Source organism: Salvelinus sp. IW2-2015, unplaced genomic scaffold, assembly GCF_002910315.2.
Source record: "Salvelinus sp. IW2-2015 unplaced genomic scaffold, ASM291031v2 Un_scaffold1438, whole genome shotgun sequence".
Taxonomy (NCBI): domain Eukaryota; kingdom Metazoa; phylum Chordata; class Actinopteri; order Salmoniformes; family Salmonidae; genus Salvelinus; species Salvelinus sp. IW2-2015.
In genome coordinates, this window is record NW_019942908.1 from 1 (window position 1) to 14296 (window position 14296).

At 43.7% G+C, this 14296-nt stretch overlaps 3 protein-coding genes across 3 annotated transcripts; 1 reads left to right on the forward strand and 2 right to left on the reverse strand.

Moving 5' to 3' along the window:
* The first annotated feature begins 26 nt into the window (after positions 1-26).
* Positions 27-1553, forward strand: LOC112070843 (cytoskeleton-associated protein 4). Its single transcript, XM_024138298.2, has one exon. It carries the CDS (start codon positions 88-90, stop codon positions 1273-1275), a length of 1188 nt encoding a protein of 395 aa, XP_023994066.2. The 5' UTR covers positions 27-87; the 3' UTR covers positions 1276-1553.
* A 1481-nt stretch (positions 1554-3034) lies between these two features.
* LOC112070834 (inhibitor of nuclear factor kappa-B kinase-interacting protein-like) lies at positions 3035-9340 on the reverse strand. The gene is made up of 4 exons (XM_024138285.2): positions 8590-9340; positions 8302-8419; positions 5922-6143; positions 3035-5543 (listed from the first exon to the last, which is right to left on the reverse strand). The coding sequence occupies exons 1-4, from the start codon at positions 8799-8801 to the stop codon at positions 4923-4925; spliced, it is 1173 nt and encodes a 390-aa protein (XP_023994053.1). The 5' UTR covers positions 8802-9340; the 3' UTR covers positions 3035-4922.
* Positions 6552-7802, reverse strand: LOC112070842 (inhibitor of nuclear factor kappa-B kinase-interacting protein-like). Its single transcript, XM_024138297.2, has one exon. It carries the CDS (start codon positions 7721-7723, stop codon positions 6995-6997), a length of 729 nt encoding a protein of 242 aa, XP_023994065.2. The 5' UTR covers positions 7724-7802; the 3' UTR covers positions 6552-6994.
* Positions 9341-14296: the final 4956 nt, after the last annotated feature.

Below are 14296 nucleotides of genomic sequence, written 5' to 3' on the forward strand. Positions count from 1 at the left end.
CACTCAGTGTATGATTCCCTGTCTGTGGTTGTGTAGGTGGACAACGTGAGGGGCGCTGTAGACGGGTTGGAGTCGGCACTGGGCACCATGCGGGCAGAGCAGGAGGTGGGGAGCCGGGCGGTGAGGAAGGGCGAGGCGGAGACACGGCGGMTYGAGGAGGCTCTTCAGAGGCTCCAGAARGAACTGCTGGTTGACCTGTCAGAAGGTATCAAGGAGGTGAAGGAGGCCAGAGAGCGGGACTTCTCTTCCCTGGAGAAGACGGTGGAGGAGCGCCTGGCTGAGTTGAGTTCCTCCATCGCGGCCAGTGTGACTGAGTTCACCGAGGCCCAGGGTGAGACTCAAAGTCAGCTGGCTGACCTCAAAGRCCGTCTGGARGACATGGAYGACCCGGKGCTGATCAGGCAYGAACTGTCRGCCATTGTCGACACCGTCGCCGMGCTCAGCYCCACTAAGKKGGCCACCGATGAYTCTGCRTATTCGCTGAGGGAGCAGATCGCCGCGGTGGGGMCGGAGCTCCAGACCCGTAACCAGGAAATAGCCTCGATGTCGCAGGAAGTGGAGGCGGTGAGGTTGCTGGTGCAGGAGACGGCGGGGAGCCTGCGGCAGCAGGTGTCGGGGGCAGAGGCAGGCATCCAGGCGTTGACAGATCAGGACCAGAGCCTGCAAAGCAGCCTGGAGCTGGCCACCGAAGCTCTACACAGTCTGGAGAAGGAACTGCGGGGGGAATCGGCCAGGGCTGAGCAGAGGTCCGACGGTCTGGAGGTCAGACTAAAAGTGGCGGAGGAGGGCGGAGACTCCCTGGCGGCGTCGCTAACAGACCTGACTTCCAAGTTTGAGGCTCTTCTTGCCAAGTACGATTCCCATGAGAGCACGCTCGCCGCCCAGGGCACAGCAGCTGAGAAGGCCCGGGCCACTCTACAGGGAGAGCTAGAGGAGCTGAAGGGCAGCCTAGGGGAGCTCCAGTCCAACGTGGTCGCACTGAGTGGCGCTCAGACCAATCTGGCTTCCAGGGACTCTAGCCTGGGGCAGCAGATAGAGGGGCTGGAACAGAAGCTGGAAGCCCTGGGGGAAGTCTCCAAGTCAACCAGCCACCCCCCACCAGAGCTGGAGAAGCTGAAGAGCACCGTGGATGGCCTGGTGGGGAAAGCTGCCAAGCTGGAGAGCCATGAGAAGGCCATCGAAGCCTTACAGGGGTCACTACAGAAGACCATTAGCTCATTGGAGGCCTTGACCAAATCCCCAGCCGAAGAGCAAGAAGGTGTAAGGGGAGCGTAGGACGAAGAGGAGGAGGAGGGGGGGTAGTGTTCAGGAGGTGTAGACTGGGTTGGGTCAATGAGAAATGGGAAACGTGGACTGCTGTGAATTTTAATACAACACTGCACTGTAGTTTTTTGTTTGTTTATTTACATTTTTTCTCATTTGAGTTTTTCATTTAGTCAGATTATGTTACGCGTGGTTTCACAAACCCAACTTGCAATATAAGCTCTTGTTCAGGAGCGTGTTATGTTTAACTGATTTGTGTTTTGTTACAAAAATTAAATTGGGCCACCACATGTTTGTGTAGACAAGGCTTTGAATTGATTTACATGTATATTATAAAATCTTCATCGTACATTGTATGGGGCTAACTCACTCCAACCGTCTCCGTGACAGATGCAAAGTAGCCATTTTTGCACACCACCACACTTCACCAATCTCACTGGGGGTGAGTATTGAGGTGAAAGGTGAGTGGATCGGTCTGTTTCTAGGAGATCATTGGATAAAGATCATAGAAAATCCTTCATAGGATACAGGCTACAATGTTAAAGCACTCCCAGTTCATTTAAAGGCTCACTCTAGGGATGTGCTCCAAATGGCTCTCTATCCCCTAAATAGTGCACTACTTTTGACCAGGGACCATATGCCTCTAGTAAAAGTAGTGTACTACAGTGAGCTCCAAAAGTTTTGGGACAGTGACACTTTTTGTTGTTTTGGCTCTGTACTCCTGCACTTTGGATTTGAAATGATATAATGACTATGAGGTTAAAGTGCAGACTGTCAGCATTAATTTGAGGGTATTTTCATCCATATTGAGTGAACAGTTTGGAAATTACAGCACTTTTTGTACATAGTACTGTTATTGTAACGGTGAGAGGTAGGAATTTTTGGGGAGTATGATATTTGTGGCTCTAACTTTCTCACTCATCATTATTCACGATTCATTCAGGACTATCCGTAATCATGGTAGCATACATTCATTTTTATTGGGCACGAAATAATCTGACAACCAAAACAAACAGCAATTGCATCCAATAAATTTGTAGTCACATAGTTTATGTAGTCATTGTGTGCTATGAATATGGGATCAAATACTAACCCCTGTCTCTTATACACATCTAGATGTGTATAAGAGACAAGTTTATGTAGTCATTGTGTGCTATGAATATGGGATCAAATACTAAACTTTTGACTACTTTAATACACATAAGTGAATTTGTCCCAATACTTTTGGTCCCCTAAAATGGGGGGAGTATGTGGGGGCTATGAACAAAAAGTGCTGTAATTTCAAAACGGTTCACCCAATACGGGTGAAAATACCCTCAAATTAAAGCTGACAGTCTGCACTTTATACCATTTCAAATCCAAAGTGCAGGAGTACAGAGCCAAAAAAACAACAATGCCACTGTCCCAATACTAATGGAGCTCACTGTATATAGGGAATGGGATGCCATTTGACATATAACCTGGCGCTTCAGACTGAGTATATAAGTGAACTTAATACAGTCTGTGATGCTTCATAAAAAGCTTATTGGAATATTTAATTAGGAAATACTGCTGGGACAGTCAAGTGAGAATTTATTGAAAGTAATTACTTTCCATCTGAAGAGGGAAGGAGATTGCTTGAGGCTAATTCAATCATTTCCTGATAGGCCACTTATAACCTGATTTGAGTCCTCACACTCACACACAAACCTTCCATTCAACAGGTGCCATTGCCTCAACATGTACAAGGAAATGCATAATCATGTATAGGGAACACAGAGTAAACACAAACTTCAAATTGACAATTTATTAAGCACATCCCTCAAACGAAGAACAATATATCCAAGGCTTTAAAACACGATCTCTGCATTGTCCTAACCCCACTACAATTGGGTTGTGACAGTTTAAAGGAATGGCTACAGTAAATACATGTGGTGTGATCTGTACATGTAATTAGCTTTAGTTAAAACGGTATGGTGTCCACACTCTTTACCCAAAGACCAGCTGCAATCTGCGTCCTAATGTCTGGTTGTCGTTGAGCAATTCCAGGTATGTGTAGATTCAACTCTATCTTTAGAGATGACATGCCAATGTGCATATTAAACAAGTTGTGATTGGCCTTTGGTGATTGGCTGTGAGGTCGTCAGCTCATTGTTCAGCTCCGATACATACTTCCTCCTTCAGACGTACATTTCCTGTAAAACACCTGGAGGCTTACTCAGCGGCGTAGCCATAGAAATGCAATCAATAGATTGGCATGCTTCCCTATCAAACATGATCGTCATGTCTGTTCTACACAACATATTTCTATCAGAACATACGGTAACCCACTGAATGAGCCCAAGTTTTTTTTTCAAAGGAGTGCAATGTCAGCAATTTTGCAGATTAAAATGTTAAACACAGAACAGAAACAACTCTCTGACATGAATCACAGCTCTATGTCACACATTTCTACCTGCATTGCTCTGCAGTCAGCCCCATTGAATAAACTCCTGGTGACAGATTGCACACCCTGGTGTAAACACAGGCAAAGCTCCATTGCCTTGCGGGCTGCAGCGTTCAGTATTCTATTTTAGGTCCCTATACCTTTAAACCACAGACTCATTTCGATTTGATTGATGGCAGAGATATGTAAAAACTAGCAGGACTAGCTAGCCATGTGGAACCCCAGGGCATGTATTCAGCACTGTGAACTATAGAGAACATTGCAGGTAGAATGTATAGCGCTGACATCATCATTCCCTATTGTACAGAATCATATTGTAGCATAACATTCCTCCTGAACAGGCCCCTTAGCCTGAGAATACATACCCGTGTGCAGGTCACACAGGGGTCAAGCAGTGTTGTTACAACCCCACCACTGGCCAGACTGACAACTGATAAGGGGGAAACTGTTCAAGAGACTGCTCACATTCCAAAACTGTGGACCAGCAAGACCTCTGTCACCATGATTGATGCCATCTTTCTCAAAAAATAACATTCCAGCCTCCTAGGACACAGGTTGGCATTTATTGGGATGACTCATGTACTGGAGGCAGCTCTGCAGGGTAGCCACTAGCTGGCACAGCCATAAAATCTGATTTTAAACCTAACCTAAACCACACTGCTAACCTTATCCCTAACCCTAAACTTAAATTAAGACCAACAAGCACATTTTTGTTTTCATGACTTTTGACGCTATATAGCGAATTTTGGACTTTGCCACTGGCCCTTCTAGTGGAAATTGCTCAGCTCAAGATTCATCGCAATAAATGCCAACCTACTCATAGGACAGGTTCATTCAAGGATACAATTTGTAAAGCAACATACGTTAGTCAGCATTCTAGACAAAAGGCCCAGTTAGTCTCAACCTAACCCCTAGGACTTACCTCTACACCCCCTAAAGATATGTATAGGTATACAGTCAATGGAAAGTATACTGGAATGTACATTATAGGGGGAGTAACCTGTTCTTCTGTGGGTTCCACCATATTACTTACATTAATCAAGATCTCTGGGGAGGAATCCAGAAGTACCTATTGTAAAGACTAGGTGGGGTCGACCATGGGTGTACAGAAAGATCAGCAAATTCTGTTTTCAGATTTTCAAAAATGTGCAAGTTATTGTAAGGGAATGATTGGTGACAAGCTGAAAGTTTGCCATTTACTCTGTAGATCTATAGCACATAGAAAAGCACTCCTTCACAGCTCTCCTTCCAGTGTCTGAGGGAGMGCTTCACTCACGTTGACTTTCTGCAGAAGCATCTCTCCTCCCACTACGGGCATCTCAGGCTCAACTATCTGACTCAACTGCTGTGTCACAACTCCTAGGTCATCCTCCACAGCGCTGAGGTTAGCGAACGTCTGCCGTAGCTCTGCGATGTCCTCCTCCCTCCTGGTCAGATCCTCGGCCAGACGGCCGATCCTCAGGGTCAGCTCATCCACCTGCGGAGCCAGCGCCCCGAAGTCCCGCTTGATGGCCGCCACCTTGGGCTTGAGGTCGCCGGCAAAGGTCACCGTGCGGACCAATCGGGCGCGGCCGCTTTCCAGCTCCCTCAGGCGCTCCGAGATCTGCCGGTCGTTGGCGAACAGCTCAGGTAGGCGGCGTTTGAGCTGCTCCAGGGCTTGTGCGTTGCGCTCCGTGGCGCCCTTGAGGCCCTGGATGCGGTCGATGCTGCCGGCCAGCAGGTCGCCGATACGTTTGACCATGCTGCGTTCAGCCTGGGCGGCCCTCTCCTCCAGCTCCCGTACCTTCTCCAGGAGAGACTCCACCTCCGACCGGAGCCCATCCATCCGACGCACGTCTGTCCGCACCGACGCCACCTAGGAGATGGAGGAAGAGGAGAGGAGGAAGATGATTCATGGGCAAAGCTTTACATTAACTGTCTTTCTATTCTAATGCTACGATTCTGTTCAACAAGTTGCCTCTGGTTTTGAGAGACTTCAACCTTTACGTACTTGGAATATAAAGTTCTTGGTGTTATTACATGTAACTACATAGTACTGTACTATGTAACTACTTTAAAACATACTATTTCCAGTTTATTACAATACAGTGATTGTTTCAGGAATCTTATCTCCAGTTCCTGTGTAATTGCCTGAGTTATTACATCCTGGTTACCAAAGTAGTTAGAGCATCTAGATGGCTTAACTACATTTTTTTTTAAAGAAAGCATAGTAAAGCATAGGCCGCTGCCAAACCTTAGTGTTGACATCCTTATTGATGGCAGAGGTCCGTCCCTCGATTTGTCCCACAGCCTCGGTCAGTGCTGCCACGCTGTCCTGGAGCAGGCCGCGTTTCTCCGTTAGGCCGGATGCCCAGTCCTTCAGCTGGCTTACATCCCGTTCCAGGGCCTCCAAGTTGGGCAGGAGACCACCAGGCTGCCTCTCTAGATGCTCCAACAGGCTCTGGACACCCTCGCACTGCGCCAGGAAACAGGTGGAAAGACAGAACAGGGCGGCCATTTTAGAAAAGAGCTTTACATAGGAAAAAACTGAGCAGCTAGATCATGCAGTCATAGACCGGTAGATAGGATTCATTGAAAAACATGCAGGGAGACTGTCCATAAGTTACACAGAAAGCTGATGTTTAGTGAAAATAAATACAGCAAATAAATGGGTAACAACACCAAGATATTTGAGACTGCTTTTAATTTACTAGAGATGCAAGCTAGGAGAAGCCTTTTTTTAATTTATTTTTTAACAACAGATTTAACCAAATTTAAACATTTAAAAGATTCAGAGAAACACTAATAAGGCACATTTATTAGAAATGCAATACTGGCATAACTGTCAAACTCATTCGAATATAAAATGTGTATAAAAAAATGTATACAAACTCAACATTTGAGTACCTGATGATATTGGAGTACCGGTCACAATTGTTCTCCTTTCAGACACTTACAAGGCAACAATAATATTCTTTACAGATTACAGGAGCAGTGTTTGGGTGCAAACGCTACATTCAGTTGCTGACTTTCAGCAGCCAGTGCAGATAACATTGATTGGTGCCCATATGAGATAGTAGTATGTTTGTGAGACAAGAACTTAAAACCTATTGATGAAACGTATCGCTAAACTTTAGCAATAGCAAGTTAAAATGCACAAATCACAAAACGTAGCAATGGTTTAACTATGTGAGGATTTAACAGCAGTTTTAAAACAAATGGAATAACAGGACCACTCCTTCCCATGGTTTAAAATTGACATCACACACTGAGGTCATCATTATGCACCGGCTGGGGTGGCTCATCCTACTCTGGGTCCTTGACCTTTCACCCCTCCCTCTCCCCTTCCCTATCCGGAGTCCCAGAATTATCCTGGTTGTCCTGTTGCTCCTCCCCCCTGCTGAGCTGTCCCAGCGTCTCCTTGACAACGGCCAACTCATTCCTCATCTTGAGGATGCTGTTGTGGGCCTGGAGGGCGTCCAGAGCCTGCTTGATGTCCAGGATCTCCGTCAGGGCTTTAAGCATGCTGTCCTCCGTCCCAAACACCTGCAGGGTGAGCTCCTCTAGCCTTCGCTCCGCCGCCCCCAGGTCCCCCCCCAGCCTCAGAATGGATCGCACTGCCTCCTCCACATCCGGGAGGTGTGCCTCGCACTGCTGGGCCCGGGGGATGTGCTCCTCTAGCTGGGCGACTAACTCGGTATCTACTCGGAGCAGGCTCCGAACTTGGTCCTCCAGTTTGTGGAGCTGCTTGGTGTTCCAGTCCAGCTGGTCCTGGGCCCGCTTGGCATCCTCGTCCTCGGTGCGGCCCATGGCGCGTGTGTTCCGCCGGGTGCTGTCCTCCAGCTCCTCCAGCCTCTCGTCCAGCGCCCGGGCCCTCTGCTCGGCCTCGTTCACCCGGTCCGTGGCGCCGGCGTGCGCCTCACGTGACTCRGTCTTCAGAGAGSCCAGGTCYGAGGTCACCGAGGCCAGGCCCGTCTGCCACGTCTCAGTCACGTTCAYGAAGCGGGRGTTGACTGTCTGMAGATCGCGAGAGGCYGAGTTCTCGTCYTCCTGCATCGCCAMGACGACGGCATGGAGCGAGGAGAGGTCACGTTCGAGGCGCGTGGCCAGGGAGAAGGTGGAGAGAGCCCCCTGCAGGTNGAGAGGTCACGTTCGAGGCGCGTGGCCAGGGAGAAGGTGGAGAGAGCCCCCTGCAGGTTGTCCTCAGAGGCGGCGAGCTGCAGCCGCAACACAAATCAGGGAGGGCTGTTTCTGGGGGGGGCTCTGGGATCCTCAGTATTCTCTCTCACACTCAATACAATCATACAATTACAAATCCATGCACACATTCAGTCAAAAGATGTGTATAGCAATTCTAAGGAAGACAATGTGATTTGATCACAGAATTCAATTCAACTGGATAGGCTATACAATCCAAGATGCAAGAATAACTGCAGCAATAAATACATGAATAATGTAGACATGTCTGCAGGGGCTAAATGATATGGGGGAGGGGCCTACATTATGTGACAAGCAAGACAATGACAGTACCAATACACACATAACAAAGCATAGACTTCTCTGCATAATGTTTTTGTGTCCTGTTCTTCATGGGAGAGAGATGGGTAGACAGTTCCAATAGAAACAAAACATACCTTCTTGGACACCTTGATGACTTCCTCCTCCATTTCAAGGAGACTTGCAGTCTTCCCAGACAGTAGTTTGTACTTTTCTTCCACGTCGAAGAATCTTGCATTCTGCTGCAATACAAACCTGTAATGTATGGGGGAAAATAACGTCATGAATAGGCCAACTCAAACATAAAATTATTAATTTCCTCTTGTTTGGCCGAGATGGAAGTAAATAGAAATTATCCATAAGCACACGGGCCTTTATAAGTAAATATTTGCCTTATGCAAATAAATAGGCATACTTTTACTTACCATGTAAGCACTATGCAAACTATCAGTGACAGTAGACAAGTTATCGTTTTCACATCCAGGGAGGACGGCCAGGAGCTTTTACGTTCAGCCAAGCTATTTCCTTCGGTAGCTTTTGCTTCATTTTCGGAAGTGTACTTTGATGTTTCAACCGGTTCGTAATTTTGTTTCTGAGCCGTGGTCTTCTTCCTTTGCTTCACTTCATTACTTGGCATTTTTGTAGCCTGCAACAAAGTTTAGCTTCCTTTTGCCTACTTGAAAAGGAATTGATTCAAAGTAGCAGCTGCGACTGCAAGCGACAATGGCCCACAGCTCTAGAAGTTTTGCAGCAGACTAGCGCAAAAAACTCCATCCAAATTTCAAGTTAAATGTATTAGTTCAAATGTGAATATAATTTAGGTATTTCAGATAATCAAATAAACCTTAAAAGCATGCTACTTGCCAAAGCATAGACGAAAGTCTACATATCCCGTAAAGGAATCGACCACTTAAACGCTCCTTGGAATTTCGGAAAAAGAGCAAAATGCGTCAGCCAGCCACGTAGACGGCTGACGCCTGAAAATATTACAACGTGCCGCCGGTTCAATGATGAGTAGGCCCAGGCCCTCTGATTTCAACGTTCCCCAATAGACCGTTTGAGGAAACATGAAAAACGGTGCGATATTTCAAGTTTGTAAAAGCTAATTGGTATTAATGCGAATAAATGAGGATGACACAGAAAAATATCAAATAGAGTAGAGCACAGTTATGAGCGCACTTCATTCATGCAAAGGAACACAAAATCAGTGGTGGAAAAAGTACTAAAATATCATACTTGAGTAAAAGTAAAGATACCTTAATAGAAAATGACTCAAGTAAAAGTGAAAGTCACCCAGTAAAATACTACTTGAGTAAAAGTCTAAAGGTATTTGGTTTTAAATATACTTAAGTATCAAAAGTAAATATAATTGCTAAAATATGTTAAAAGTAAAAGTATGAATCATTTCTTATTCCTTATCTCAAGCCAACCAGACGGCACAAATCTCTTGTATTTATTTATTTATTTATGGATAGCCAGGGGCACACTCCAACACTCAGGCATCATTTAAAAAATAAAGCGTTTATGTTTAGTGAGTCTGTCAGATCAGAGGCAATGGGGATGACAAGGGATGTTCTCTTGATAAGTGTGTGAATTGGACCATTTTCCTGTGCTGCTTAGCATTTAAAATGTAACGAGTACTTTTGGGCGTCAGGGAAAATGTATGGAGTAAAGAGTACACCGTTTTCTTAAGGAATGTAGTGAAGTAAAAGTAACATTTGTCAAAAATATAAATAGTAAAGTACAGATATTCAAAAAAACGACTTAAGTAAAAAAATACTTTAAAGTATAACTTAAGTACTTTACACCACTGCAAAAAATACCCACAAAAAGGGGGTAGCCAAACATTTAGTTTATTTGGCCTTGAGCAAATTACATTTCACCAATTTACATACAGTGCCTTCAGAAAGTATTCACACCCCTTGACTTTTTTCCACATTTTGTTGTGTTACAGCCTGAGTTTAAAATTTATTAAACTAATATTTGTGTCACTGGCCTACACACAATACACCATCATGTCAAAGTGAAAATATGTTTTTCGAAAGGTTTAAAATTAATAAAAAATGAAAAGCTGAAAAGTCGAGTCAATAAGTATTCAACCCCTTTGTTTTTGGAGAGTAAACATTTGCTTAACAAGTCACAGAATAAGTTGCATTGACTCCCTCTGTGTGCAATAATAGTGTTTAATATTATTTTTGAATGACTACCTCATCTCTGTACCCCACACATACATCTGTAAGGTCCCTCAGTCGAGCACAGATTCAACCAAAGACCAGGGAGGTTTTCCAATGCCTCGCAAAGAAGGGCACCTATTGGTGGATGGGTAAACATTTTTTTTAAAGCAGACATTGAATATCCCTTTGAGCATGGGGAAGGTATTAATTACACTTTGGATGGTATATCAATACACCCAGTCACTTCAAAGATCCAGGCATCTTTCCTAACTCAGTTGACAGAGAGGAAGGAAACTGCTTAGTGATTTCACCATTAGGCCAATGGTGACCTTAAAACAGTTACAGAGTTTAATTGCTGTGATAGGAGAAAACGGAGGATGGATCAACAACATTGTAGTTATTCCACAATACTAACCTAAATGACACAGTGAGAAGGAAGTCTGTACACAATAAAAAATATTCCAAAACATACATCCTGTTTGCAACAAAGCACGAACCTAATATTGCTAAAAATGTGGCAAAGTAGCTTTTTGTCCTGAATACAAAGTGTTATGTTTGGGGCAAATCCAATACAACACATTCTTGAGTACCACTCTGTCAAGCATAGTGGCGGCTGCATCATGTTATGTTTATGCTTGTAATCGTTAAGGACTGCTGAGTTTTTTGGGATTAAAAAAATAAACAGAATGGAGCTAAGCACAGGCAAAATCCTAGAGCAAATCCTGGTTGTCTGCTTTCCACCAGACACTGGGAGATGAGTTGCTTACCAAGAAGACAGTGAATGTTCCTGAGTGGCCAAGTTACAGTTGTGACTTAAAATATGCTTGAAAATCTATGGCAATACCTAAAAATGGTTGCCTAGCAATGATCAACAACCAATTTAACAGAGCTTGAAGAATTTTGAAAAGAATAATGGGCAAATGTTGCACAATACAGGTGTGGAAAGATCCAGGTGTGGGAAGCTCCAGGTGTGGGAAGCTCTTAGAGACATACCCAGAAAGACTCACAGCTGTTATTGCTGCTAAAGGTGATTCTAACATGTTGAATACTTATTTAATGAGGATTCCCGAGTGGCACAGCGGTCTAAGGCACTGCATCTCAGTGCAAGAGGCGCCACTGCAGTCCCTGGTTCAAATCCAGGCTGTATCACATCCAGCCATGATTGGGAGTCCCGAGGGCTGGCCCAGTGTCTTCTGGGTTTGGCCAGAGTAAGCCGTCAATGTAAATAAGAATTTGTTCTTAACTGACTTGCCTAGTTAAATAAAGGTTAAAAAAAAACATTTTACAAATGTTTGATTTTTTCTTCCACTTTTACAGTATTTTGTTTAGATCGTTGACAGAAAAAGTCAAGGGGTGCGAATACTTTCTGAAAGCACTGTAGTTTAAGTGCCCAATATCAAGAATCGATTATCAATAGCGTTTCTATATTTTCCTTACAATAATCCTGAATGGTGCAACAAAGACATATGCAAGGTAATGTGTGAATTTTACACATAGCTAAGGGCCATGCAGGGGCGTTCTTAATGATTTGGAGGCCCCAGGCAGAGACCAGCCTGAGGTTCCCTCCCATGTCTATTTAACACAATCATGCTGAAAGAAGAGCTGTTCGGAGCTGGCTCAATATTGACCAAGACTAATCTTTTTTTTTGTAATTGTATGACCTTTTTAAACGTTCTAGTCAACATTTAACATTTTCAGAAAATGTTGCAGTTTTAAAGCTTATTTACTGCAATTCTACACCTTTTCCAATAGGACAGAGAGAAAATGTTTCTGTTTTAAAGCAAATTTCCTGCAATTCTACACATTTTGCTAAGGGATGGAGAGAAAATGTTGCAGTTTTAAAGCAAATTTCCTGCAATTCTACACATTTTGCCATGACTTATGCCATGCTCATACGACATCTGGTAAGAGTAACGAACAAAATCAATGGGAGCACCCTGGTGGTAGGGCCTCTGGGCACGTGATCCGTGTGCTCGGTTGGAAATTCAGCCATGATTAAGGAATTAGGTTTAGATAGCTGGCTAGACTAACTTACCTAGAAATCCATTTTTTTTTGCTGACATTGAGTGACTCTCAGGCTGCGTTTAGGCAGGCAGCCCAATTCTGATATTTTTTTTCCACTAATTGGTCTTTTGACCAAATCACATCAGATCTTTTTCCGCTGATCTGATTGGTCAAAAGACCAAGTAGTGTAAAAAAAGATCATAATTGTGCTGGCTGTGTAAATCCAGACAGTGACAGACATAACTGATGATGCACTGCCACATTTTGAAATTGCACCTTGTGTATTCTATTCTAACTCAAAACAGTAAGTTGAGACCCGACTGAGTTACTAAACTCTATATTTATTTTGGTGGGGGGGGTTCCCGAATGGATGCAAGGCCCTAAGCGGTCGCTTTCTGGTAGGGCCGGCCATACAGTAGAACAGAAAAAAATGCAACCATGTTTATACATTCACAAGGCTAAGAAATGGTCAAATAACTTGCATCAAAAGTGAGTGAAATGCATCAGAAAGGTATTGGAAAGTTCAATAAAACATCAGGGAAGATAATCAGGAAATAATTGTGTGTAGAATAAAATATCTTCATTGTTTTCAATTGCGTTTTTTTCACAGTCCCTCCTAACGTGTCCGGCACCATTTGTGAGTGTTGTAGAGCGAAACAGAAGATAGGTACACGTTCCTGAGAGTCTTGGCTTTCAGGCACGGGTTATAATAATAGCTTATAGCTCCAACTATTCAAAATCTAGAGCCAAATTCGCAGGATAAAAACTGAAAACGCTCAATTTGTCACTACCGCTAAATTGCCATCATCAGAGGTTTCTCATGTGCAGAAAGGCAAGGTAAGAGAATTGATGTATTATTAAACAGAATTATGACAAGTTTACAAGGCCCCTGATGATGTGAGGCCCCAGGCAACAGCCTGAGTTGCCTATTGGTAAGTCTGCCACTGGGGACATGCAAGTGCAGTATATTTTTTATTCTAAAGCAAAGTTTCTTATACACAGCAGCTAACAATGATACACACATTGATTACACAAATTTAATGAATCTCTAAAGAACTCATGTCCATAGATGTATTTGTTGGTAAACAATGACATTTGAAATCTGATGCAAACCTTCAGGTGCTGTTCTATAGATTCACATGTACATTCAAGCAACACATTTTTTTTTACTTGCATGTTCGAATAAAAATACACAAAAGTAACTAAATCTTCCCATAATTTACATTTTTTGGGCATGTGCACATGTATCCTAATTCTTTGGATTACAGTAGAAAGAGCTTGAACAAAAGCCCTGGTTGGTCACTGAATTACACACGATACAAAATCCAGATTCAAATGGGTAACGTTATATCTTAAATATATTTATCTTCAGTGTTATATCTCAACTCAAGAATTTGTATTAGTAAGGATCAAAATACGGTGCATAAAAATGGTCAGGAAGTTAGGTAGGTGATACTAGGTAGCCAGAAATACCTCTAGCAACATCCAGTTAAAGACTTCTAGCCATTCCCTTCAAAATAACAAAATCACACTATGCATAAACTCCCAAAATATAACCCACATATACCCAGTGTGAAAATATACTCTAAACACCCTAAATATTCTCTGCAAGGTACACAGTTCAGAGGTAATATACAATGAATCTGCTCAGCAAAGGGTTAGAGGTTACCCTTCACTAAACACATAGTACAACTGTTGTTGAAATGAGTCAGGCCCTAGGATGGGCAGCCAATAGGTTCTTGGTCCCATTTCTTTTGCACAAGTTACTTTCCTTGTCTCTTTTTTACCCTTCCTTCATAGCCACAGAAGGGTAAAATAATTGGACGGGTGTCCTGTGTTCCTCTCAGAGTAATGCGGTCACAGAAAATAGAATAGGTTATTTGCCTGCGTTTAGACAGGCAGCCCAATTCTGTTTTGTTCAGATCTTTTTAAGAGCTGACTTGATTGGTCAAAA